This window comes from Nycticebus coucang, chromosome 6 (genome assembly GCF_027406575.1).
Source record: "Nycticebus coucang isolate mNycCou1 chromosome 6, mNycCou1.pri, whole genome shotgun sequence".
Lineage (NCBI taxonomy): Eukaryota > Metazoa > Chordata > Mammalia > Primates > Lorisidae > Nycticebus > Nycticebus coucang.
The window spans coordinates 123,812,809-123,837,505 of NC_069785.1; the positions used below are offsets into that span (position 1 = coordinate 123,812,809).

Sequence of the window (24,697 nt, forward strand, 5' to 3'; positions counted from 1 at the left end):
ATGCACTTATGTAGAAATTTTTGTGTGTTTTGGATATTAGCATTTCATTTTTTGGTAAAGGAAGAAGAGTTGTTTGGGTAAAATTTGCCTCTTTGAGGTCTGATGTAATGAAAACATTTGCTAGATCTGGACAGCGAAATAGTTTTCTTTATTGGGAATTGTTATTTATCTTTAATTTGGATAAGTTATGTAATAAATATATTTATTTAAAAATTCAAAATAGCTTATATAAAGCTGGAAATATATTTTACTTTTCTAACAAATTTATTTATTTTGTGGTTGAGTGTTTATAGCAGTGCACAAGTTCTAACCTTTATTTATTTGTTGAATTCTGTAATCTGTCATCCTATAAAAGTAAATTTGGTCATCTTAGTTTATGCTTAGAGTTATTGGGCCTTATTATTATAATTTAAGATTAAAATCTTTGTGGCTTGGCACCAGTGTAGCACAGTGGTTACAGTGCCAGCCACATATACTGAGGCTGGCGGGTGTGAACCTGGCCTGGGCTGACTAAAACACCAGTGACAACTGCAACAACAACAAAAATAGCCAGGCATTGTGGCAGACGCCTGTAATCCCAGCTACTTGGGAGGCTGAGGCAAGAGAATCAATCACTTAAGCCCAAGAGTTTGAGGTTGCTGTGAGCTGTGATGTTATGGCACTCTATCGAGGGCAACATAGTAAGACTCTGTCTCAAAAAAAAAAAAAAAGTATATATATATATATATATATATCTTTAAAATATGACTGTAAGCAATATTTTCTTATTTACTATGTAACATCTATTTGAATGAAAGAGATAGGAGTGGGCCAAGTGAATACAAAGGTATTTCTTCCATTGATTTGCATATTTCATGTATTAGAGCACAACAGTTTCTGAAACTTTTCTTTGAACAAAGAATAATAGTATCACAGAGTATGTAATATTGTCAACAGCACCTTTCTTTCTTCATCCCCACTTCTATATATCTTTGAGTAATATTGGCCAAAAATTACATCTGGAGAGATTCCTTCTGAATGTATTTTAATGTTCATATTATCATTTATGGTAAATTTGGTACACTTAAAATAACAATAAATTTCTGTGTTTATTTAATTATACTACCTCTGGTCATTTGTAGGCGAAACCTAACCAAACTGTCCCTGATCTTCAGCCACATGCTGGCAGAACTAAAAGGAATCTTTCCAAGTGGGCTCTTTCAAGGAGACACGTTTCGGATTACTAAAGCAGATGCTGCAGAATTTTGGAGAAAAGCTTTTGGGGAGAAGTAAGTCTTGAAATAATGAATATGAACTATGAAAAAGTACAGCTTAATGTTGTGAGCTTTTTGTTATGTTACATGTATTAATGAAATACTTATAATGTGGGAAACTTCGGGAAAAATAATGAACATTGGTAAATTAAACATTTTTTGCCCTGTTCTTTTTTTTTTTGGAGACAGAATCTCACCATGTTGTCCTTGGTAGAGTGCTGTGGTGTCACAGCTCACCACAACCTCAAACCCTTAGGCTTAAGTGATTCTCTTGCCTCAGCCTCCCAGCTAGCTGGGACTACAGGCACTCACCACAACACCGGCTATTTTTTTGTTGCAGTTATGTTTGTTTTTTTTTTAGCGGGCCAGGGCTGGGTTCGAACCTGCCAGCCCTGGTATATGTGGCCGGCACCCTAACCTCTGAGTTATGGGTGCCAAGCCTTCATTTTTTTTTTTTAAGAAATAAAGCTTTGGGCTTGGCACTGGTAGGGTAGTACAGTGGTTACAGCGCTGGTCACATGCACCAAGGCTGGCGGGTTCCAGCCCAGCTGGGGCCAGCTGGACAACAATGCCACAAAAAAATGGCCAGGCGTTGTGGTGGGTCCTGTAGTCCCAGCTACTTGGGAGGCTGAGGCAAGAAAATCGCTTAAGCCAAGAGTTTGAGGTTGCTGTGAGCTGTGACGCCACGGCACTTTCATTATCACAAACAGTGCTGCTGCGCATATCATAGTTGTCTTCATATGTACGAAATTCTCCATAGTCACATACCTACGATTAGAATTGCTGAGGGATTTCACATCTTTTGCCTTGCTAAGAATTATTTTCCAAAGTGGCTGTACCAGTTTTTATTCCTGGAAGTAGTATACAAGAGTTCCAGTAGCTCCATAATTTTGCTAAGACTGCCGATGTGAGTTGGTATCACATTTTGCTTTATATTCTCTGATGACAAGAAGTGTGGATTATCTTTTCACATTTATGACCAGTCAGAATTCTTACTCTGACTTACTCCTGACTTATCCATTTTCCTTTTGAGTCGTTTGTTCTTTTCTTAATGTGAGATACTAATTCTTTGTTAGTTACTTACATTTCAGATATCTTCTCTTATCTTCACAGATAAGTATGTGGCTTATTTCATTTTATTATGTTGTCTTTATATGAGGTTGGACAGTTAAGTTCGGGAATTCATCCTAGAAAAAGTGCTGCATACCTCTTTGGTGAATGTCACTATGGTCACCTTCAAAGTACTCCCCTTGGGAAGCTGTGCACTGACGCCAGCTCCTGGTCCATCCTTCAGAGCAGTTTTATAACTCTATTTCTGTAATGGCCATCAGAGGTTTTGTATAAGGTCTGACAATTAAGTTTGTGAACTCATCCTAGAGAAGGTACTGGGAAGAAAAAGTACCTAGTACTGAAGGAGTAGACTCTGGTGTCTGTGCGTAGCTTCCCAGGGGAAGTACTTTGAAGGTGACTGTAGTGATGTTCATCAATGAAGTAGGTAGCACTTTTTCTACCATGAGTTCACAAACTTAATTGTCTGACCTTGTATATATTATACAGGCAGATTTATGGGTCAAGCTTATGGGTTCTGTTTGGGTTTTTTTGTTGTTTTTTGTTTGTTTTGAGACAGAGTCTCACTCTCTTGCCCTGGGTTTGAGTGCTGTGGTGTCATCATAGCTCACAACAACCTCAGACTCCTGGGTTTAAGCGATCCTCTTTTTATTTTATTATTATTTTTTTTATTTTGTAAGTCTTTTTTTTTTTTTTTTGTAGAGACAGTCTCACTTTATGGCCCTCGGTAGAGTGCCGTGGCCTCACCCAGCTCACAGCAACCTCCAACTCCTGGGCTTAAGCGATTCTCTTGCCTCAGCCTCCCAAGTAGCTGGGACTACAGGCGCCTGCCACAACGCCCGGCTATTTTTTGGTTGCAGTTTGGCCGGGGCCGGGTTTGAACCCGCCACCCTCGGTATATGGGGCCGGCGCCTTACCGACTGAGCCACAGGCGCCGCCCACGATCCTCTTTTTAAATATAAACATAAATGTTCTTTCATATCTTCTGGAATTTTGGGTCAAAGAACTGAAAGTTTTCTTTGCAGTCAAATATAAAACTTTTCAGTTGAATATACAAATTCTAATATGTCTCACTTTAAAGACCTTTTAAAAAATCTTGTTCATACATAAAATATAGACTAAATAGCAATTTAAAAAACCTAATTAAAAAAAAAAAAAAAAACAAGGGCAGCACCTGTGGCTCAAGGAGTAGGGCGCGGTCCCGTATGCCGGAGGTGGCGGGTTCAAACCCAGCCCCGGCCCAAAACAAAAAAACCTAATTAAAGAGGATAGGAATAAGTTTAACTTAATACTTTAACTTAACTACATTAGAGAAAACTTCAAGATGTCACTTATTCTCTTATTTTTTAGTCTAGTGACTAAACTTTCCAAAGGTAAGGAGATGGTATTTATTTTAAAGATCTTCAGAAACCTCTTGCTGGCCTTAGCTGGGGTTTAGTAACTCCTACTTTATTATTTTATTTATGGTTTTTTTTTTTTTTTTTTTTTTGAGACAGAGCCTTAGGCTGTCGCCCTGGGTAGAACGCTGTGGCATCACAGCTCACAGCAACCTCCAACTCCTGGGCTTAAGCGATTCTCTTGCATCAGCCTCCCAAGTAGCTGGGACTATAGGCGCCTGCCGCAATGCCTGGCTGTTTGTTGGTTGTAGTTGTCATTGTTGTTTGGCAGGCCTGGGATGGATTCAAACCCACCAGCTCTGGTGTACGGGCTGGCGCCTTAGCCCCTTGAGCTATAGGCACCAAGCCATTTATGTATTTTTGAGACAGTCTCACTATGTCACTGTGGATAGAGTGCCATGGCGTCACAGCTCACAGCAAACTCAAACTCTTGGGCTGAGACTACAGGTGCCCGCCGCAATGCCCAGCTATTTTTTTTGGTTGCAGTTGTCCTTGTTGCTTTAGTTGGCCCAGGCTGGGTTCAAACCCACCAGCCTCAGTATCTGTGGCTGGCGCCCTACCCACTGAACTATGGGCACCACCAACTCCTACTTTAAATGATTCTTTATCTCTATCAGAACTCTGTTCTTCCTGTACCATTAATCCTATTTCCTCCTATATGCCTTGGTAATGTGGGTTCTTCAAAGAACACAGAATGTTTTTCGAGCTTTAAAAAAGTAAGCTTAGCCAGGAGTGGTTGTGCACACCTGTAGTCCCAGCTACTTGGGATGCTGAGGTAGGGGGATCTCTTGAGTCCAGGAGTTGGAGGCTGCAGAGAGTTATGATCACACCTGTGAATAGCCCCTGCACTGCACCATGGACAACACAGGGAGCCCCCATCTAAAAACGTTAATTTAAATGCAAGCAGTTAGGTATTAAAGGTCTGGTCACAGATTATATATATTATATAAAAAGGGTAAACTCATTTTCGTTTCTTTGCTTCTCTAATGGAATAGATGTTTGAAGAAGATTAGACAGAGGACCATTTGTGACATTCTGCCATAGAATGGTGGGAAGAGACTTCTGTGTTAACTCATTAGGAAGTTAAGAAATGTATGCCTTACTCATTTCTTTCTGTTCTCAACCAAAATATAGCTCAGCTTCTTTAAGAGAATTGTAATTGGTATTAACAACTTGATGTGAGTGTCTTCCTTTTCCATGATTATAGCAATGCCCAGCCAGAATTAATCTTTCTTATACCTCCCTTTGTGCCCTCTCTCTACTCCCACCTCAGGACAATTGTCCCTTGGAAGAGCTTTCGACAGGCCCTACATGAAGTACATCCCATCAGTTCTGGACTGGAGGCCATGGCTCTGAAATCCACTATTGATTTGACTTGCAATGATTATATTTCAGTTTTTGAATTTGATATCTTCACACGACTCTTTCAGGTAGGATGTTAAAAACAGTGACTAAACTGGTTACTGACACTTTTCTAAAGAGAAAGCTTTTATTAAAAAGCATAGTTGGCAGCCTGAGCCAGAGCAAGACCTCATCTCTAAAAATAGGCAGGTGTTGTGGCAGGTGCATGTAGGCCCAGCTACTTGGGAGGCTGAGACAAGAGAATTACTTGAGTCCAAGAATTTGAGGTTGCTGTGAGCTGTGATGCCACCGCACCCTACCAGGACAACAAAGTGAGACTCTGTCTCAAAAAAAACTCCAAAAAACTATAGTTGGGATGCCGGGCTCGGTGGCTCACGCCTATAATCCTAGCACTATGGGAAGCCAAGGCGGTGGATTGCCTGAGCTCATGAGTTTAAAACCATCCTGAGCAAGAGCAAGATCCTGTCTTTAAAAATAGCCGGGCGTTCTGGTGGGCGCCTGTTGTCCCAGCTACTGGGGAAGCCGAGGCAAGGGGATCACTTGAGTCCGACAGTTTGGGGTTGCTGTGTCTATGACGTCATGGCACTCTTCTGAGGGTGACAAAGTGACACTCTGTCTCGAAAAAAAAAGAAAGGAACATTGTTGTGGTTTTGTTATATAAAAATATTTTAACTCATTTTAGAAACTAAGCAAAAAAAGCTTAAAAGTCCCCGTATTACCTATGTATTAAAAATAACTCTATAACCTACTTTCTTCTTACTTCTTTATTATGGAATATTCTTATTTTATAACATTTTAATATTTCTAGACTGGCAAAAAATTAATATATTGTATTAGTTTTCTTATATTGGATGTTTGTGTATGTTTCTGACTTTTTTCTCCTTTTAAATTGAAATTCTTCACTGTAAATATTGCAATGTATTGATGCTTCAGAAAGAAATCGTGTCTTTCTCTAAAAATAATGCCGTCTCCAGTGTTTATATGCCAATTTGCATAAACATTTGTTTAGAGCTTATTAGCTGCACATATAGGCCCTGTCCTACTTTTCTGCTTATTGTACCACCTCACTTCTGTTAAAGCTGCTTTGCAATTTCATTTTATATAGTTAAGTTTCTCCCTCAGTTTCTTTTCTTCTTAGCTTAGACGTATTTGTCTTCCCTCAGAGTGACAATATAATTAAGAATTTGTGACAATCTTGTTGTTCATTGCTCTGAGCGGGTTGCATGTCCTGAGCTGAATAGTCTGTGATTGATCTCTTGTTTCTTTAGCCCTGGTCCTCTTTGCTCAGGAATTGGAACAGCCTTGCTGTAACTCATCCTGGTTACATGGCTTTTCTGACATATGATGAAGTGAAAGCTCGGCTCCAGAAATTCATTCACAAACCTGGCAGGTCAGTGCCATGAAGCAAAGGTGTTTCTTCTCCTGAGTTTTATTCTCTTGTGACTTCTGCTACTACAGCAGAAACATGATCTCTTAATTAGTTCCCCACTGGCCAAGATTCTGCAGTAGGATTGGTATCTATCAGAGGAAGTGACTTATTCCAACCCTATGATTTGATAAATGCTTTTAAGCCTCTTAATATTGGTTTATATGTCCTTTCTTCCTGGTCTGGAGTCATTAAAGAAGTTCCTCTTGATGATCCTTTTGATTTTTGTCTCTGCCTTGCCTCACACCCTAATACCAACAGATCCGTTAAATCTTCTGTTCCTCTCTGTTCCATAGTTACATCTTCCGGCTGAGCTGTACTCGTCTGGGTCAGTGGGCTATTGGGTATGTGACTGCTGATGGGAACATTCTCCAGACAATCCCTCACAATAAACCTCTCTTCCAAGCACTGATTGATGGCTTCAGGGAAGGCTTGTGAGTACCTACTGCTTCCCATTTGCTGGAGTCTGGGAACTCAGGGGTCATAGCGCTTCATCATTAATGATTTTTATTCCAGGTTTCTTCTACAGATTAAGATTCAGGAAACATATCAATATGTTATACTGATTTGACCTTCAGGCCCTGTAGGACTTTTGTTCTTATCTGATCCTGATTCTGTGAATGAAATTATTTTTCTCTGCTGCTTCATTTATTACCACGAGTAAACTTTGTTTCTCCTTTTCTAAATATTGACTCAGTTTCAAGTCTGTATTAGATTTTAAAATGTATCAGTTATCGGGAAATTTGGCCAGTTATTTGTCTAGCCAGCTTTCAAATGACAAGATGTTCCTAATGACAGTAGGTCTCCTTGGCCTTCATCTGCTTTCATACTCACTTCATTTTTTTTTAGTAGCATTTCTTTAGCCTTTGGACTTTGTAACCTATACTAGTATTTATGAGTAACTCCTTATTTATTCCAGAATTGCTATTCTTTTGGTGTTCAAATTGATTATCAATTGGTAAGCACTACAACTAGTTAACCGTTGACCAAATGGCAGAAAACTAGGTTTTGTTTTAAAGTGATTAGGAAAAATCCATTTTTCAATATGGATCGTCTTCTACAGTAGCACCGGATCTGAAAGAGGTGCTGCCCCTCATGTCGGAGAAGTTTGATGCCAGGAACTGCCGATCTCCCTGGTAGATGATCTCATTGGCTTAACTTGGACCTTGTCATATTACTTTTAAATTGGTATCTCTCATTTTATTAAACCTATAAACAAAGGTGTTCCAGGTTTTTGGTAAAAAGCAAATCTAGTTAAATTAAGACTATATCTCATAGCCACCCATAGATTAAAACAGGGATAGCAAACTATGGCCCATATGCCGGCTATTTTGCTATAATCTGCAGGCTTTGATAGTTTTTCCTAAGTGTTGTTTTAAAGAACAAAACAGCAACCAGAGAATATGTAACATAGACTTACGTGGTCTACAGAGTCTAAACTATTTGCTGTCTGTTTCTTTATAGAAAAAGCTTGCCAGCTCCTTGATTGAATGATAGAGGCTGTGGCATTGTTTTCTAGAGAAGGCGTATTAGTATGTGGAGAATATCTTCTTGGAACTGTTCTTTTTTTTTTTTTTTTTTTAAATATTAGATTTATGTTTATACTTACACAAATTGCTCTTTAGAATGGGGGAGGCACTAGATACCATTTGTCTGTAATAGCAAACACTAATAAATTGACTTCAGTAAAGTCCCAAGGTTGGTTACTCTCTTTACAGCTATTTGTTTCCTGATGGACGAAATCAGAATCCTGACTTGACAGGCTTATGTGAACCAACTCCCCAAGACCACATCAAAGTGACCCAGGTGAATTTTGTTTTACAATATAAACATATCACTGGAGCCAAACTTTTGTACATATTTTATAGAACTGTTAGCATAATTGAGTTAAGCAATTGGAACTTTAATATTAAACCATTGGCTAGATTAGTGGATTTATATGTGTAGTTTCTCTTTAAACTATGGAGTTGAAAGTAGGACCAGGACTAGATGCTTTCTAGTTTAAAGGCAGAACGTTGATCACTGTTGTAACATTTTTTTATAAGCAATGTTTATCTAGAGAATAACTGTGTTAAATTTCCTTCTTGTTAGCATTTATGATCACCGTCATTCATTCATTCAACAAACAGTGTCTTAATTTTTTTAATCAAAGGAACAATACGAATTATACTGTGAGATGGGCTCCACATTCCAGCTGTGTAAAATATGTGCTGAAAATGATAAGGATGTAAAGATTGAGCCCTGTGGACACCTCATGTGCACATCCTGTCTTACGTCCTGGCAGGTATGAATCCAAACCACACATTTTCTCAGCTGCGTAATCACTCTGGAGAGTGGGGCGTTGTGTATCCTTTAAAGATCTAAAGGGTGGCCTAATTTGTGGGGTACGTTTAAACCTTTAACTTTATACATCTAGGAAATGTATTTCCTAGTAGATAAATGTTTTTAAGTACTTTCAGATGTATCTGTTACCATCTTTTCTTCCTCTGCAGGAATCAGAAGGTCAGGGCTGTCCTTTCTGCCGATGTGAAATTAAAGGTACTGAGCCCATTGTGGTAGATCCATTTGATCCTAGAGGAAGTGGCAGCCTATTGAGGCAAGGAACAGAGGGAGCTTCTTCTCCAAATTATGATGATGACGACGATGAACGAGCTGATGATTCTCTCTTCATGATGAAGGAATTGGCTGGTGCCAAGGTAAGACTGCAATTTAGGTGCACGACAAAATTCATTATGACAGAATACTTAATGACATCCCAACTACGAGGGGTAAATAATAGCTGATATTTACTGAGCATTTTATATGGCAGATACTGTGCGAAGCACTTACTTTAACACATTTGATCTTTACAGCAAGCCTTTGAGTAGGTAATTTTATTGTTCTCACTTAAAAAATGAACATACGGAGAGGTTAAGGAGTTTACTAAAGATCACATAGCTAGTAGGTTGAACCAGGATCTGTGGTCAGGCATTCCAGCTTAAAGGCCCATGTTCTTCCTGTCTGTATCCTAAGACTGGGGCTTTATTCATGTAGTTTGGTAGAGAATATGGGAGGGAAATAAAAGAATTGGACCCTGTTTTATTAATGTGACTAGAATATGTTCTTCTTTTTTAAATGAGCCTTAGCATTAGAAAGTTAGGCAGGGAGAGAAAAGAAGATACTGTTAGTAACCAAATAAATGGCAACTAAAATAAATAAAGAGGTAGGAAGTCCATGTAAAATTGAACAAACTAGGCTGGCTCATACCTGCTAATTCCAGCACTCTGGGAAGCCGAGGCAAGAAGATCCCTCGAGCTCAGGAATTTGAGACCAGCCTAGCAAGAATGAGATTCCATCTCTACTAAAAACAGAAAAATTATCTGGGTGTTGTGGTAGGCGCCCATAGTCCCACTACTCAGGAGGCTGAGGCAGGAGCATTACTTGGGACTGGGAGTTTGAGGTTCTGCGAGATAGGATGACACCACAGCACTCTAGCCTGGGCAGCACGGTAAGACTGTCTCAAAGAAAAACTAAACAAACTAGAAAGGCTCTAGTAAATATAGTAAAGATAAAGACCAAGACAGAATGTGATAAAATTATTACATCAGGGGATGGGGTAAGACAGGGATTTATCTGCTGCCCCCTCCAGCTCTCCTGTGTGCTCTCGTTCAGATTTTCCTACCTCCATGTTTCTAAGCCTTATGCTTGTGCTGCTCTCTCTGGATTCTTGATCTGTTTACATCAGATATTGTAGAAGAGGATTTAGATCTCCTATTATCTCCCTCCTTCCTACCCTATATCTTCTCACTGTAGTTAATTGAACGTTTATTTGGCCAAATCAGTACTGAGTGTTTAAATGATTTTGCTCCCTAATGTACCAAATAATATACCATACAATAATCATTTTTGCCATCTTACATGACTTTCTGCTTTTCTTGAAGTAATTATTATTTCCTTGGTTTTCAGTTTGTACTTTTCACTATCACTATGCTCTCAAACACACACCCTCTCAGTGTAATCCTTTATGAAGTAAAATCTATTAACGTACCATATTGGGCTGGGCACAGTGGCTTACACCTGTAATCCTAGCACTCTGGGACGCCAAGTGGGGAGGGTGGCTTGCTCTTGAAAAGCAAGATCTCATCTCTGCTAACAAAATTAGAAAAGTTAGCCAGGCATTGTGGCAGGCATCTGTGGCAGTCCCAGCTACTCTGGAGGGAAGAGGATCTCTTCAGCCCAAGAATTTGAGGTTGCTGGGAGCTAGGCTGAGGACACAGTACTCCAGCCTGGGCAGCAGTGAGACCCTGTCTCAAAACGAAAAATATATACATATCATGTTACTGTAGTAGCTAGCATATAATATGCACTACTTAGCAGTTGCCAGTGTCCAGCTCCTGTCTGGACTGGTTATTCTTGCTGTGTTCCCTGACACCTTGAGGTCTCCCTTGGCCGTCCTCGTGGGACTTCATTGTCTCCCTCCGCTGGAGTCTCTTTCTTGGCTCCCATGTTTTCCTTTTTCTTGGTTTACTTCCTTGTTTGGGTAGAGTATGTCTTCAAAATAGCTTTCTGTGAAAAAGCGAGAGGTAAACTTCTTTTAGATCTTTGATGTCTTCAAATGCCTTTATTCAACCCTCAGATGTGAGTTGAGTAGTTATAGAATTCAGTTTTAAAATATTTAGCTCTGAGCCTGGCGAGGTGGCTCCTGCCAGTAATGCTAACACTCTTGAGAGGCTGAGGCAGGTGGATCGCCTGAGTTTAGGAGTTTGAGACCAGCCTGAGCTGGACTGAGACCTGGTCTCTAAAAATAGTCGGGTGTTGTAGGTGGGCGCCTATAGTCCCAGCTACTTGAGTGGCTGAGGCAAGAGAATAGCTTGAGCTCAAGAGTTTTGAGGTTGCTGTGGGCCATGATGTCATGGCACTCTACCAAGGGTGACAAAGTGAGACTCTGTCTTAAAAATAAATAAATAAATAAATAAAATATTCAGCACTAAATTGATAGAGCTGCTAGCATATTTTTACTCTTTGGTGCCCTCTTTCCCTCTATTGCCAGAAGCTTTTAGGGTCATGTTCCCCTGTCCTTGATTTGCTAAAAAATTTAAACAGTAGTTTTGGTTGGTTTGTTACTGGCTTCCTTCCCTTCATTGAACCAGGTACACAGTGAATCCTTTCTATGTGTGTGTGTATGTCCCTCAGGTCTTGGAAATGTTCTGTTTCTTTAATAATTTCTTTTCCATTATGTTGGGATAAAAAAACATTCCAGGGATCAGTTATGATATTGAGCCATGAATCGAAGAATATGATTAGCTACCTTAGTACAGCTATTATGTATAAAAATTAAAAATAAAATTATTTTATTTTATTATGTATAAAAATAAAATTAAAGGAATATGATTAGCACAGCCTTCGGCACTTGAGCGGTGGATGGGTGGCGGGCAGAGGGGGCCTTCCAGATCAGGGAAACCACGTGCACAAAAGCAGGGAGGGCAGAATGCTCTGAGCAGTGCAGGAAACCCTGGGGAGGAGTAGCAGCAATCAGTGCCTGTTGGGGAGTTGTGGGAAGTGCTGTGGGTCAGGGAGATCAGATTAGAAGGACATGCGCAAGTCAGGAAGGAGGATTCTGTGGCCAGGGGAAGTTGGTAGTTACTACGGTTTTTGAGTTGGTGAGGATTTAAGGATGGCTAAGCTGATAGTAGTAAGCAGAAGAATTTGGTGAGATAAGCTACAGGTTGGGACGGATCACTTTTAAGTTGCCGAGTAAAATGAAAAGAAAGGCATGGATATGCAATACTTTTGGGGAAACATCGTCAGGATACAGGGAGTGGACAGACATGATAACTTTTGACTTTTGTAATCGAGGTGTTTGGCTGCATGTGCCACATTATTCCTGACGTGGAGCCCATCTTCTTAAGCATGAGTAAAAACCAAGTAGCAACAGATGAGCCCTTTCTTTTCCTTCACTTACCCCAGCTCTAATAGCAGGATGAAATATGAGGGTCCTAGTTTCTCTGTTTTCTTGCGTAAGTGCTTACGATGTCTATTTGCCTTTGCTTTGCTTCCTGTTGGGGAATGCAAACGCAGAACAGCATTTTATGAATTACTGTATCTCCCTTGACAGCTTACTTTGGCGAACTTCTCATCCTGCTGTCGGCAGGAAAAAAGGGAAAGATTGTACATGTATTATTTCTTCTAATTTGGCACCTCATTTTTTAGAACTCGACAGAAAACATTAATCCCCTTTAATTACTGAATTTATTAATTTCTTTGGAAGAACTCAAGGTGCTTTATAGTGGTATAGTTGATCATTTTCCTCATACAAATCTCACTTTTTTTCTTATAATAACCCACAGAGAGTTTATTATCTTTGATCTCTTTCCTCATTCTGTTCCTTAAACATTTTTGGGCCGAGCTCCGCAGTTGACACCTGTAGTCTTAGCACATTGGGAGGCCGGGATGGGAGGATTGCTTCAGCTCAGGAGTTCAAGACCCATCTGAGCAAAGTGATGCCCTGTCTCTACTAAAAATAGAAAACTTAGGTGGGCGTTGTGGCGGCTGCTTGTAGTCTCAGTTGTCTGGGAGGCGGAGGTAGGAGAATTGCTTGTGCCCAGGAGTTTGAGGTTGCTTTCAGCTAGGCTAAGACCACGGCATTCTAGCCCAGTGAGACTGTCTAAAAAAACAAACAAAACAGTTATTTTCCCAGGTACTTTGTTGAGAGATTCATATCTGCCCCTTTCTTTTTATATGGGTTTCTATTTTTAATTTTGAAGAGATTTTTTTCTTTTTCTAAAGATGGGGAGGTAGAAAATTATAATTTTTAAAATTGTAAGGTAAGTAGCTTTTTGTAACACTGTCATTTCTAGATCCATTGGCCTGTCTGTAGCTTGCCGTCTTCGTGGTATTTCTGTGACTGAGAGTGCCCTCTTCTGGTGACACAAAAATAATTCAGGAAGTGCTAGAATCTGCAGTTTCTGAGGTTTTAAAGAGGGGTTTGTGTGACCCCAAGCCTACATCAGGCCCATCTGGCCCATTCAGTGTTCACGTGGCATTTGCCATCTACAGCTTTAGGAGAAGTTGAAAGATGCCATTACCCCAAACAAGAGTGACCTGGTAAGAAATTGTATTTGTTCTAGGTGGAAAGGCCTCCTTCTCCATTCTCCATGGCCCCACAAGCTTCCCTTCCTCCAGTGCCGCCCCGACATGACCTTCTGCAACCACGAGTATCTGGTCCTTCAAGTGCGTCTGGTCTTGGGACTGCCTCTAAGGTCAAGCATTATCCATTTCTGCAGTTCTCTGATTCTTTGTTGTGCATTAGTAGGTTTTGATTGATTTGTTTCTATCATGCTTCCACAGCCTGCCTCTGGCTCCCTCCATAAAGACAAACCACTGCCAGTACCTCCCACACTTCGAGATCTTCCACCACCACCCCCTCCTGATCGGCCTTACTCCGTTGGAGCAGAAACCCGGCCTCAGAGACGGCCCCTGCCTTGTACACCAGGCGATTGTCCATCGAGGGACAAACTACCCCCTGTCCCCTCTAGCCGTATTGTTGGGGACTCATGGCTGCCCCGGCCAATCCCGAAAGTACCCATTGCTGCCTCAAGTTCCAATGACCCTTGGACAGGAAGAGAGTTAACCAACCGACACTCACTTCCTTTTTCATTGCCCTCACAAATGGATCCCAGAGCAGAGGTGCCTAGGCTGGGAAGCACGTTCAGTCTGGATACCTCCACGGTGAGTCCTAATTTTGAAATTATTCAGCCTAGTAACAATGATGTGTAGATGGTTTTGTACAGAATTCAGAAATAATATCATCCCTACCCTCAAGAAGTATATATGTTAATAGAGCAGAAGAGGTAGTTGGTGAACGTTGTAGTAAATGTCCTTTTATAAATGCCATATGTAATATAACTAGCAAATGCTTAAATTTTAGAGAAAGGAGAGTTTATTACCAGATACAACATAAAGACTTGTGAAAGGAGTGACACCTGGATCTAAAATAATCTTTGGAAAATAGATCCAGGTTTAAGATAAGAGCCACAATGATAACAGTGCAGAAAGTGTATTTGTGGAATGATGAGTAGGTTAATTTGAGTAGAGCAGAAATTTTTGTTTATTAGAGTTGAAGAAGGGACTAGAAAGGAACATAAAACACCAGGTGAAAGGGACTCGAATACTCCCACCCTAAATAATTTAAATTTGTATGGAACATTTGAAGATTTTAAATTAGTAAAGTGACCAAAACAGTGGATTTAAAAGGATGAATCTCCTCCTGGATTGCAGGATACGCTGGAAAGAGAACTGTTTGAAGAAAGGTTATTGATCGTTTGTCTAAGCATGTGATAAGGGGTCTAGAACATGGGAGTGGCAGAGGAATATTTGTTCTTTTCTTGGTTCCTTTAGGCACTCAACAAAAAGTCTTGCCATCACAAAGTTTATATTCTAGTGGGAAGAAGATGGAAAATTAGTAACTGAATAAAATACATAATATGTTCACAATGATGACAGCTGTGGAGAAAACTAGCTCAAAGAGTGGGTGTGGGGAGAGAGAGAGTTGGGGTGGGAGGTACGTGAGGGGATGGGGTGTAATTCTGAACAGAGACCTGAAGCAATAGGGGAGGGAGCCATGCTGATCCTGGGGAGACCATTCCAGGTCAGAGGGAAAGCGAGTGAGTTTGGAAGACACAGGAATAACGAAGGGGTTTAGTATTATCTCTCTGGTGCTGAATGAGCAAGAGGGAGAAACATTGTCAATGAGCAAAGTCTTTAGAAAGGAGGAGACAAAGACTTGTTAAGGTTTGAAAGTAGTCATGGGTGGGGAAAAAAAGATGAGAAATCTGGATCAAATGTGCCCGTACATACATAAGAAAATCCTGAGGTTTCGAGCCTAGCTGTCTAGGAATATGTTGACTTTGAGATGAGCAATTGATGGGAGAATTGGCAAGTAGGTAGTTGGAGGTCCAAGTGGGTAGAGTGGGAAGGGTGATATTGAGAAGTATTGCAGCACTTGAATGAATGGCACGTTTTTTGGTTACAGGGAAACAGAGAGGGTGACATTTAAGTGGCATCTCTGTGATGGGCAGTCTAATTGGTGAGGGTAGATTAGGTTTGACTTTCTGGTGGCATCAATGTAGAATGCCCATTTCTTATTTGAGTGTAAATTATTTAAATTAGAAATAGTATATGTGTAGACAGCAAGTTTACTCCAGTCTTTCTGGGATTAAATGCAAAAAGCTATCTTCTGACTCTTTTCTATATTTCTATTTCCCTAACCTTTAATTTGAATATTCTTCAGAGCCTGAAAGCAACTGATACCCCCTAGGCATGGCACTGACAGTGAGGTCTGAGTCCCTGTTAGTGTTCTTATTTTGAAAAGGTCTGTAAGGAAGAGGAGATACTTAGCTGTGGTAGGGAGGTTCTTCTTCAACACTTTTCTTTACTTTCCAGAGTATCAGTAACAGCCCAGTAACAGGCCCAGATTGTGAGCACCCCAAAATCAAACCTTCCTCATCTGCTAATGCCATTTATTCTCTGGCTGCCAGGTAAGTTTGCTAAAGCTACGTTTTATACAATGGAGTTGGTACTTGTAAATAGATTATAGGAAGAAAATTTATAAAACCTGGGAAGTGTAAAGAAGAAAATAAAAATTGATCTCTATTTGCATCATGTAGAAGTGATTGTATTTTGTATTTTGGAATATTTTCTCCTTTTTTTTCTGTGTAGCTGTGCATAGATTGGTCTTGCTGGGGCTTCTCAATTTTACTAATCTTTTCAAAGAAGCAAATTTGGTTTTTTGGGGTTTTTTAAACAATACCGAGTATCTGCTTTCTGTGTCATTGCTCTGTGCTCTTTATTCTTCCAGCTTTCTTTAGGTTTAATTTGCTGTTTTTCTGGCTTCTTGAAGTAGACATGGGCTTGGGCTGCCACAAGGAAATAACCAGGATTGAATGGTTTAACCTGATAGGATTGGATGGTTTAACCTGTGGAAATTAATTTTCTCACAGTTCTGGAGGCTGGCGAAGTCTGAGGTCAGGATGCCCTCCTGGTTGGCTTCTGGTGAAGGCTTTCTTCTTGCCTTCTTCTTGAACTGTGTCCTTACACGGCCGTCCTTGGTGTGTGTGCATGAGGAGAGAGTCAGTGTGGACGTAAGCTCTCAGGCATCTGTTCTTAAAAGGACACCAATCCTATCAGATCAGGGTCCCATCTTCGCGGCTTCATCCAACCTTAATTACCTTCTTCGAGGCTCTATCTCGAAGTATAGTCACCTCTCAGTATATTCAAGGGATTGATTCCAGGACCCCCTTATTTACCAAAATCCACATATAACCCTGAAGTCAGCTCTGTGGAACCAGAATATGTGAAGCGCTGGCCTTTGCTGTACTCTGGTTTGGATCCCTTGAATATTTTGTTTTCCGTCTGCATTTGGTTACTGATGTGGACTTGGGGATATAGGGGGCTGACTTTGTTCATTGAAAAAAATCCACATGTAAGTGGCCCCACGCAGTTGAAACCCATGTTGTTCAAGGGTTAGCTGTGTAGCCACACTGGAGGTAAGAGCTTTTATATTTGCATTGCGGTGGGGGGGGGAGGGATGGGGTGTGTGTGTGCACAAACATTTGGTCCATACCAGATGTTTAGCTGTGGTCCTCAGATTTTACTGTGCTGTATTTTTAATAATCATTCATTTCAAAATAGACACTCTTTCCATTTGTAATCTTGTCCTTGATTCATGAGCTATTTGTGTATTGCCTGTAAGTTATCTTTCTGTTTTATGGCTTCATTCCAGTTGTGATCAGAAACCATATTCTTTATTGACTAGTTTAAGGTAAAATCTAGTAGATATATACCACTTCCATTTCATAAGAATGTATTTTGCACTTGTTGGGCATAGCATTCTATATCTGCCAATGAGGTCAAGTTTTTTATTTGAGTTATATCTTGTCTCCCTTACTTTTTAATCTACTTGTTCTGTCAGATAACTGAGTGAGAGGAGTATGTTAAATTCTCCACCTATAACTGGGTTTCTCTTTTGTTGTTTTAGTTCTGTTCATTTGTGTGGTGTGTGTATATGTAGCCTGTACAGTTAGGTTGCACAGACATTTAGAATTACTGGTATTAAATGGTAAGAGTTTTTATTATCACAAATTATCCCATTTGCTCTGTAATTCTACTTCTTACTGCCTTTGGTCTGCTTTGTTGTATGTTAAATGGCTATAACTGCTGACTTTTAGTCAGTATTTGCATATTTTCAGCTTTTCCTTGCCTTTGTGTTCACGGTAAGTCTCTCAAGAGCAGTATATATGTGTTGGGTTTTTGGTGTTTTTTGTTTTATTTGAGACAGATTCTCTTTTGCCTTGGGTAGAATTCTGCAGTGTCATAGCTCACAGCTACCTCAAACTCTTTCCTCTGGCTAGGACTACAGGTGCCCACCACAATGCCTGGCTAATTTTTCTATTTTTAGTAGAGACAGGGGTCTCACTCTTCCTCAGGCTGGTCTCAAACTCCTGAGCTCAGGCGATCCACCAGCCTGGGCCTGTCAGAGTACTAGGATTACAGACATGAGCCACCATACCTGGCAAGTTTTGGGATTGTTTTGTTTTGTTGAGACAGAGTCTTGCTCTATCACCCAAACTCGAGTACAGTGGCACGATCATAGCTCACTGTAACCTTGAACTCCTTGTGGCAACAATCATCCTTATTCAGTGGACTACAGGCGCACACTAACATGCCTGGCTGATTTTTTTGCTTTTGTTGTTGTTGCTCAGGCAGGTGTCAAACTCCTGGCCTCAATCAGTCCTCCCACTTCAGCCTCCCAAAGTGCTGAGGTAACAGGTATGAGCCACTATGCTTGGCCTTGGTTTTTTTTTGTTTTGTTTTTCTTCTTAAATCCATTCTGGCAGTCTTTTTTTTTTTTTGCACTTTATACCCTTTTTATAATAACTCGACATTATTTCTCCTAACATTAAAAAGAAAAAAGCATGAAAAATACCATGTACATACATGTTAATGGACACAGAACGTATATAGCAATAATTCTGATATCAATAACAAAAATAGTAGCAAAGTAGTTTTTAATTAATCACGTTGTCTTTAAGATGCTTAATATACTTCCCCCAAAATATCTACAACATATACGCGAAAATAAATAGGGAGTAAAAGAGCATCTCTAGAAGAGAGCAACAAGATAGAAGGCAGGAAGTGAAAAATAAAGAATAAAAAATCCTACAGGAAATACAGATAGTATGTATCAAAAATGCAAAATCTACAGCCTTCTCTATCAATAATATTTGACTTGTTAGTGATGAATTCAGCACTCAGAAGATACAGATTGGCTGAATAAACAGGATCCAAAGTATACTACTCACCTTAGCTCTAAGGACATACATAGGTTGAGATTGAAAACAAACAAGATATTTCACACTCTGGGAGGCCAAGGCAAGAGGATGGCTTGAGCTCAGGAGTTTGAGACCAGCCTGAGCAAGAAAAGCAAGACCCCATCTCTACTAAAAAAAAAAAAATAGGACAACCAGCTGTGCATTGTGCTAGGCACATGTAGTCCCAACTACTTGGGTGGCTGAGGCTGGAGGATTGTTTGAATCCAGAGTTTAAGGTTATGGTAGTTTTTTAAAAAAATTATTAGGGCAGGTGCATTGACTCACACCTGTAGTCCTAGCACTCTGGGAGGTTAAGGTGGGAGGAGCAGTGAGTTCAGTAGTTCAACACCAGTCTCAGCCAAGAGTGAGACCCCGTCTCTACTAAAACATTAGAGAAATTGGCTGGGTGTCTTGGTGGGTGCCTGTATTCCTAGTTTTTCAGGAGGCTGAGGCAGGAGGATTGCTTGAACCGTCACAGGTTGCTGTGAGCTAGGTTGATGCCAAGACACTCTAGCCTGGGTGGTAGAAGAGACTCTGTGTCACAAATTTAAAAAAGGATTATTTGGTCTAATTTTTTCCACATTTTTCCAATCTTGGTTCATTTTTTTCCTCTCTTTTTTTTTTTTGTTTTTTGCTTTCCTTTGGATTAAAATATTTTTTCTTATAACATTTTATCCCTTCTATTATCCTTTTAATAATTATCTGAGAGATTCCAATATGCACCTTTGACTTGTTAGAGTATACTTTAATCTGACATCAATAACAAAAATAGTGAAGATGTAGCACCTCTTGTCTCAGCCTCTCAAGTAGCTGGGACTATGTAGGGTCTTGATCTTGCTCGGGTTGGTCTTGAACTCTTGAACTCAAGCAATCCACCAGCCTTGGCCTCCCAAAGTGCTGAAATATATTGTGTTTTTAAATTCTAGAGTTCTTGTGTGATAATTTTAAAATTTGTTGATTCCAGTTCTCTAATAAAATTCTTTATTTTTCCTATTTTAGTAACATATGAATTTTGTATATATATATATATATATATATATTTTTTTTTTTTGACACAGAATTTTACTTTATTGCCCTCAGTGGAGTGCCATGGTGTCATAGCTCACAGCAACCTCAATCTCTTGGGCTCAAGTGATCCTCTTGCTTCTACCTCCTGAGTAGCTGGGACTACAGGTGCTCGCCACAGGGCCCAGCTAGTTTTTGAGACAGGGTCTCTCATGCTCAGGCTGGTCTTGAACTCCTGAGTTCAAGCAATCCACCCACCTCAGCCTGCCAGAGTGCTAGGACTATAGGCTTGCGCCACTGCCCCCAGCCTCAGTGCACTGTTATTTGATATTTAGGTTGTTGCCTATTTTTCCAGTATTGTGATTATGCCATAGTGAATATTCTTGATTGTTTTCTTTCTTTTTTTTTATTAAATCGTAGCTGTGTACATTAATGCAGTCATGGGGTCTTGATTGTTTTCTTTTTTTTTTTATTGTTAAATCATAGCTGTGTACATTAGTGCAATCGCCTGTACCCATTCTAAGATGCACCATAGATGTGGCCCCACCCATTACCCTCCCTCCACCAAAACCTCCTTTGATTGTTTTCTTAAGGAAAATTCTTAGAAATAGTATTTCTGAGACTGGGGTATGCATGCATGTTCGGTTAAGTGCTTTTGTTGAATTACACACCAGAAAGGTTGTATTAGTTTCATATTTCTGCAGCTACGTAAGAGAGTGCCATTTACCTCCCTATACCTTTACTGATACTTGGTATCTTTTTTCTTAATGTGGATCACTCCGCCACCATCATCACTATTTTATTGTGAAAAATGGCAAGCACAGAGTATATGGAAAGAATTTGCAGTGAACATTGTGTACTAACCACCTACATTCTACTATTAGCATTTTATTATATTTGTTTTATCATATATTTATACTTCTTCTTGATGTATCTCAAAGCAAGTTGTAGTTACTAACAGACTTCTGCCTCAGAACTTCAGCACACATTGTACAAACCATACGTGGATATTTGCTAAATTTTAACAAAGCACACCTATGGGTGAATTTTTAATGATAAAACTAATATGTAGACATAAGAAAAATATGGACTGTCATGTTCTGTGTTAGGTTTGTATAGCATTTATGTGTTGTATGATAAGTATGTGTTGTTTGTATAATTAGGAAAACTAAATATTAAATAAACAAATGCAAGAGGTATTTCTTTTAGTGTATTTTAGGCTATGCATAAAAGGCTAAAGAGGAAGAGAGGAGAAACAATCATAAATTCACACCCCAAGAAACAATTCTGTGTGTATTTGTTTTTCTTACGTAATTGGTTGGGTTTTTGTCTTATTTCAGTGGATGGGGTAGCGGGAGAAGTTTTGTTTCACAAACTTCTGGCTGAAAGTTTGTGTATGAGTATAATGGCAATATCCCTGAAGTGGGAGTCAGAATATCTGGAATCTGCTCTTCGACTTTTATTTATTTTATTTTAGATTTTTTTTCTTATATAAAATGAGAAGTTTGAGAAAGCTTTTGATAAGCTATGCATTTTTTTGAAGCCACAGGTAGATTTTAGAATTGGAATGTCTATCATTTTCAGAAAGCTACCTCTCATGTCATACTTCACACCTGCTGGGGTGGAGGGGAACTGAGATTCTAGCTGTAGGAGTGGGGCTCTGTAATGAAACCTGTGTGGGGATGAACTAACTAGTATCAAGACACCTGTCCCAGTGTGACACGTCTCAAACATAAGAGCCACTCCCTTGGTCATCTGAAAGTGAAAATTTTGGAGAGTGTGCTTTGTACCAGTCACCTCTCTAGGAATCTAGTTGGTAGAAATAATAGCTCCCCAGGTAGCATATATTTTGCTCCGTCAAGTTTGAGTTGTGTCTGTTTCGAAACAGTTACTTTATACTTGAAAGTTTTGTAGCTCGTTAATTCTTCTTCTGTTTTCCATTTGTCCTCTTCCAGACCTCTTCCCGTGCCAAAACTACCACCTGGGGAGCAGTGTGAGAGTGAGGAGGACACGGAGTATATGACGCCCTCCTCTAGGCCTCTACGGCCTTCGGACACCACCCAGAGTTCACGGTAGGTTCACAACTCCTGTTTATGTGGATAGTTCAGTTGACATCCCTCCCTGGCTTCGCTTGCTATTGGCATGTAGTGTGAGCCAGATTAAAGCAGAAAGATAAATCTAGCTCCTGATGGCTAAGCCTCTCATAGCTGTAAGTAGTTCCATTTATGTCTTCTCTTAACCTCAAACACACTTTTATAACTCATCACAAGAATCAATGTCATATTTATTAGCAATAGTGGCAAGAGGAAAAGATGAGTCTTTATAAGTCTGCAGATAATGGAGTTGTATTTCTGAGGATGATTATGCCATTTTCCTTCGTTTCAGAGCATGTGATTGTGACCAGCAGATTGATAGCTGTACATATGAAGCAATGTATAATATTCAGTCCCAGGCGCCATCTGTCACTGAGAACAGCACTTCTGGTAAGTAGTCACTCACTCTATTACCTTAAAAATCAGTGTGCCATAGGAATGAGCTATTTGGCTAATGTAATAGAGCTTGTAATATTTGGCTAATGTAATAGCTTGGTCTAAGCGGAAGATTTTTTCTTTTTTTCAGACAGAGTTTCACTTTGTTGCCCCCAGTAGAGTGTTGTGGCATCACAACTCACAGCAACCTCAAACTCCTGGGCTTAAGTGATTCTCTTGCCTCACTCTCTCAAGAAGCCAGGACTACAGGCACTTGCTACAATGCCCAGCTGTTTTTAGAGACATGGTCTCACATTTGCTCAGACTGGTTTCAAACTCCTGGGCTCACGCATTCCGTCCACCCCAGCTTCCCAGAGTGCTGGGATTACAGGTATGAGCCAGGCATGATGGATTGCCTGAGCTCACAGGTTCGAGACCAGCCTGAGCCAAAGCGAGGCCTCATTTCTAAAAAAAAAAAAAAAAAGGCTCAGTGCCGATAGCGTAGTGGTTTAAGCACCAGCTGCATACACCGAGACTGACGGGTTCGAACCCTGGCCAGCTAAACAACAATGACAACTGCAACAAAAATTAGCTGGGCAGGTGCCTGTATTACCAGATACTTGGGAGGCTGAGACAGAAGAATCGCTTAAGCCCAAGAGTTTGAGGTTGCTGTGAGCTGTGATGCCACAGCACTCTACTGAGGGCAACAAAGTGAGACTCTGTCTCAAAAAAAAAAAAAATAGCCAGGTGTCATGGTGGGTGCCTGTAGTCCCATCTACTTGGGAGGCTGAGGCAAGAGAATTGCTTGAGCCCAAGAGTTTGAGGTTGCTGTGAGCTGTGATGCTACTGCACTCCACCAAGGGTGAAAGTGAGACTGTCTCAAAAAAAAACAACAAAACTTATTTGTCAAAATATCTTTGCTCTGTGGACAGTAAAGCCCCCTCCTTTCTTTTAATTTCTCTTCACACCTTTTTGTACCTTTTAGTCCTTCCAGGGCCCATAGATGAGTGTTGTATGGCCTGGACCTTCAGTGCTGGCATCTTCCTTTGCATTGCATTGATGAAATTGTTTTGTCTGGGAGGGGTAAACACTCAATTCCCATGTTAATTAGCTTACCAAGTTGAAAGTTCAAGAGGGTGGCACCTATGGCTCAAAGGGGTAGGGCGCCGGCACCATATGCCGGAGGTGGCGGGTTCAAACCCAGCCCCGGCCAGAAACTGCAAAAAAAAAAAGTTCAAGAAACTTGCACTCATGGAGCCTTTGCTGATCTTCTGTGGTGAAATGTAGCCAGAAGTGTTGGATGTTGCTGTGAAATGGCATTTGAGTCTTTGGCATCCATGGTTCTTAACTCTGGCAAGAGTAACCTTTGACATGTTCAAAAAAGAGAGCTGCAGGATTGGTGCAGATTTTATTTCTTTTTCTTTCATCTCTATCCACAGGGCCTCATGTGGCGTTTGGCCCACAGTAGACATTAAGTAACTGTTGAATGAAATAAATGATTATAAGGTCCATGAATGAACAGATACCCCTATATTGAAACATGTCAGGAGACAAAGTATATTAGAAAAAGAATATAACTTCCCAATCTTTTCTCTAGGTGAAGGGAATCTGGCTGTAGTCCATGCCAGCACTGGCCCCGAAGAATCAGAAAATGAGGATGACGGGTATGACGTCCCTAAGCCACCTGTGCCCGCTGTGCTGGCCCGCCGCACTCTCTCAGATATCTCCAATGCCAGCTCCTCCTTCGGCTGGTTGTCTCTGGATGGTGAGCCCACAACAAGTGAGTGTCCAGGCTGCTTTGGGTTTGTCCCGAGTAGCTGTATGTCTCCTAATTTATATTGAAACAGAGATGGCCTCCCCTGCTGACAGTAAGTCAGTAGATGGAAGTAGTAGACTAAACATCATGTCTAAATGGGAGTAAAGTTCCAAATTAGAAAGCTAAAGTAGTCAAACTCTTCAGGATTTTACAGACTTAGAAATCAGATCAGGTCGGGTGCGGTGGCTCATGCCTATAATCCCAGCACTCTGGGAAGCCGAGGTGGGTGAATCTCTTGAATTCAGGAGTTCAAGACCAGCCTGAGCTAGATCGAGACCCCATCTCTGAAAATAGCCAGGCATATGGCAGGCGCCTGTGATCTGGGAGGCTGAGGCAAGAGAATCATTTGAGCCCAAGAGTTTTAGATTACTGTGAGCTGTGATCCCCCAGTAGAGACAAAGTGAGGTTTTTTTTTTTTGTTTTTTGTTTTTTTAAAGACCATGTCTCAAAAGAAAAAAGAAATGAGATCTTTCCTTCAACTATTGGCTTCGTCTGTGCTGGGGCTAAGCAGGATTTATAGCTCTTGTATACCGTGTGCCTGTGACAGTAGTAACT

The 24,697-nt window shown here is 40.4% G+C and overlaps 1 protein-coding gene across 1 annotated transcript in view; it reads left to right on the plus strand.

Annotated features, from left to right (window-relative positions):
* Positions 1–24,697, plus strand: part of CBL (Cbl proto-oncogene) — a 99,273-nt gene that overhangs the window by 64,623 nt on the left and 9,953 nt on the right. The window contains exons 3-15 of the mRNA XM_053595215.1: positions 1,122–1,268; positions 4,992–5,148; positions 6,349–6,470; positions 6,803–6,940; positions 8,225–8,312; positions 8,659–8,790; positions 8,999–9,202; positions 13,613–13,744; positions 13,833–14,213; positions 15,927–16,021; positions 21,814–21,930; positions 22,244–22,341; positions 23,924–24,106. Coding sequence (XP_053451190.1) covers positions 1,122–1,268; positions 4,992–5,148; positions 6,349–6,470; positions 6,803–6,940; positions 8,225–8,312; positions 8,659–8,790; positions 8,999–9,202; positions 13,613–13,744; positions 13,833–14,213; positions 15,927–16,021; positions 21,814–21,930; positions 22,244–22,341; positions 23,924–24,106 — 1,994 coding nt within the window. The remainder of the gene's footprint in view (positions 1–1,121; positions 1,269–4,991; positions 5,149–6,348; positions 6,471–6,802; positions 6,941–8,224; positions 8,313–8,658; positions 8,791–8,998; positions 9,203–13,612; positions 13,745–13,832; positions 14,214–15,926; positions 16,022–21,813; positions 21,931–22,243; positions 22,342–23,923; positions 24,107–24,697) is intronic.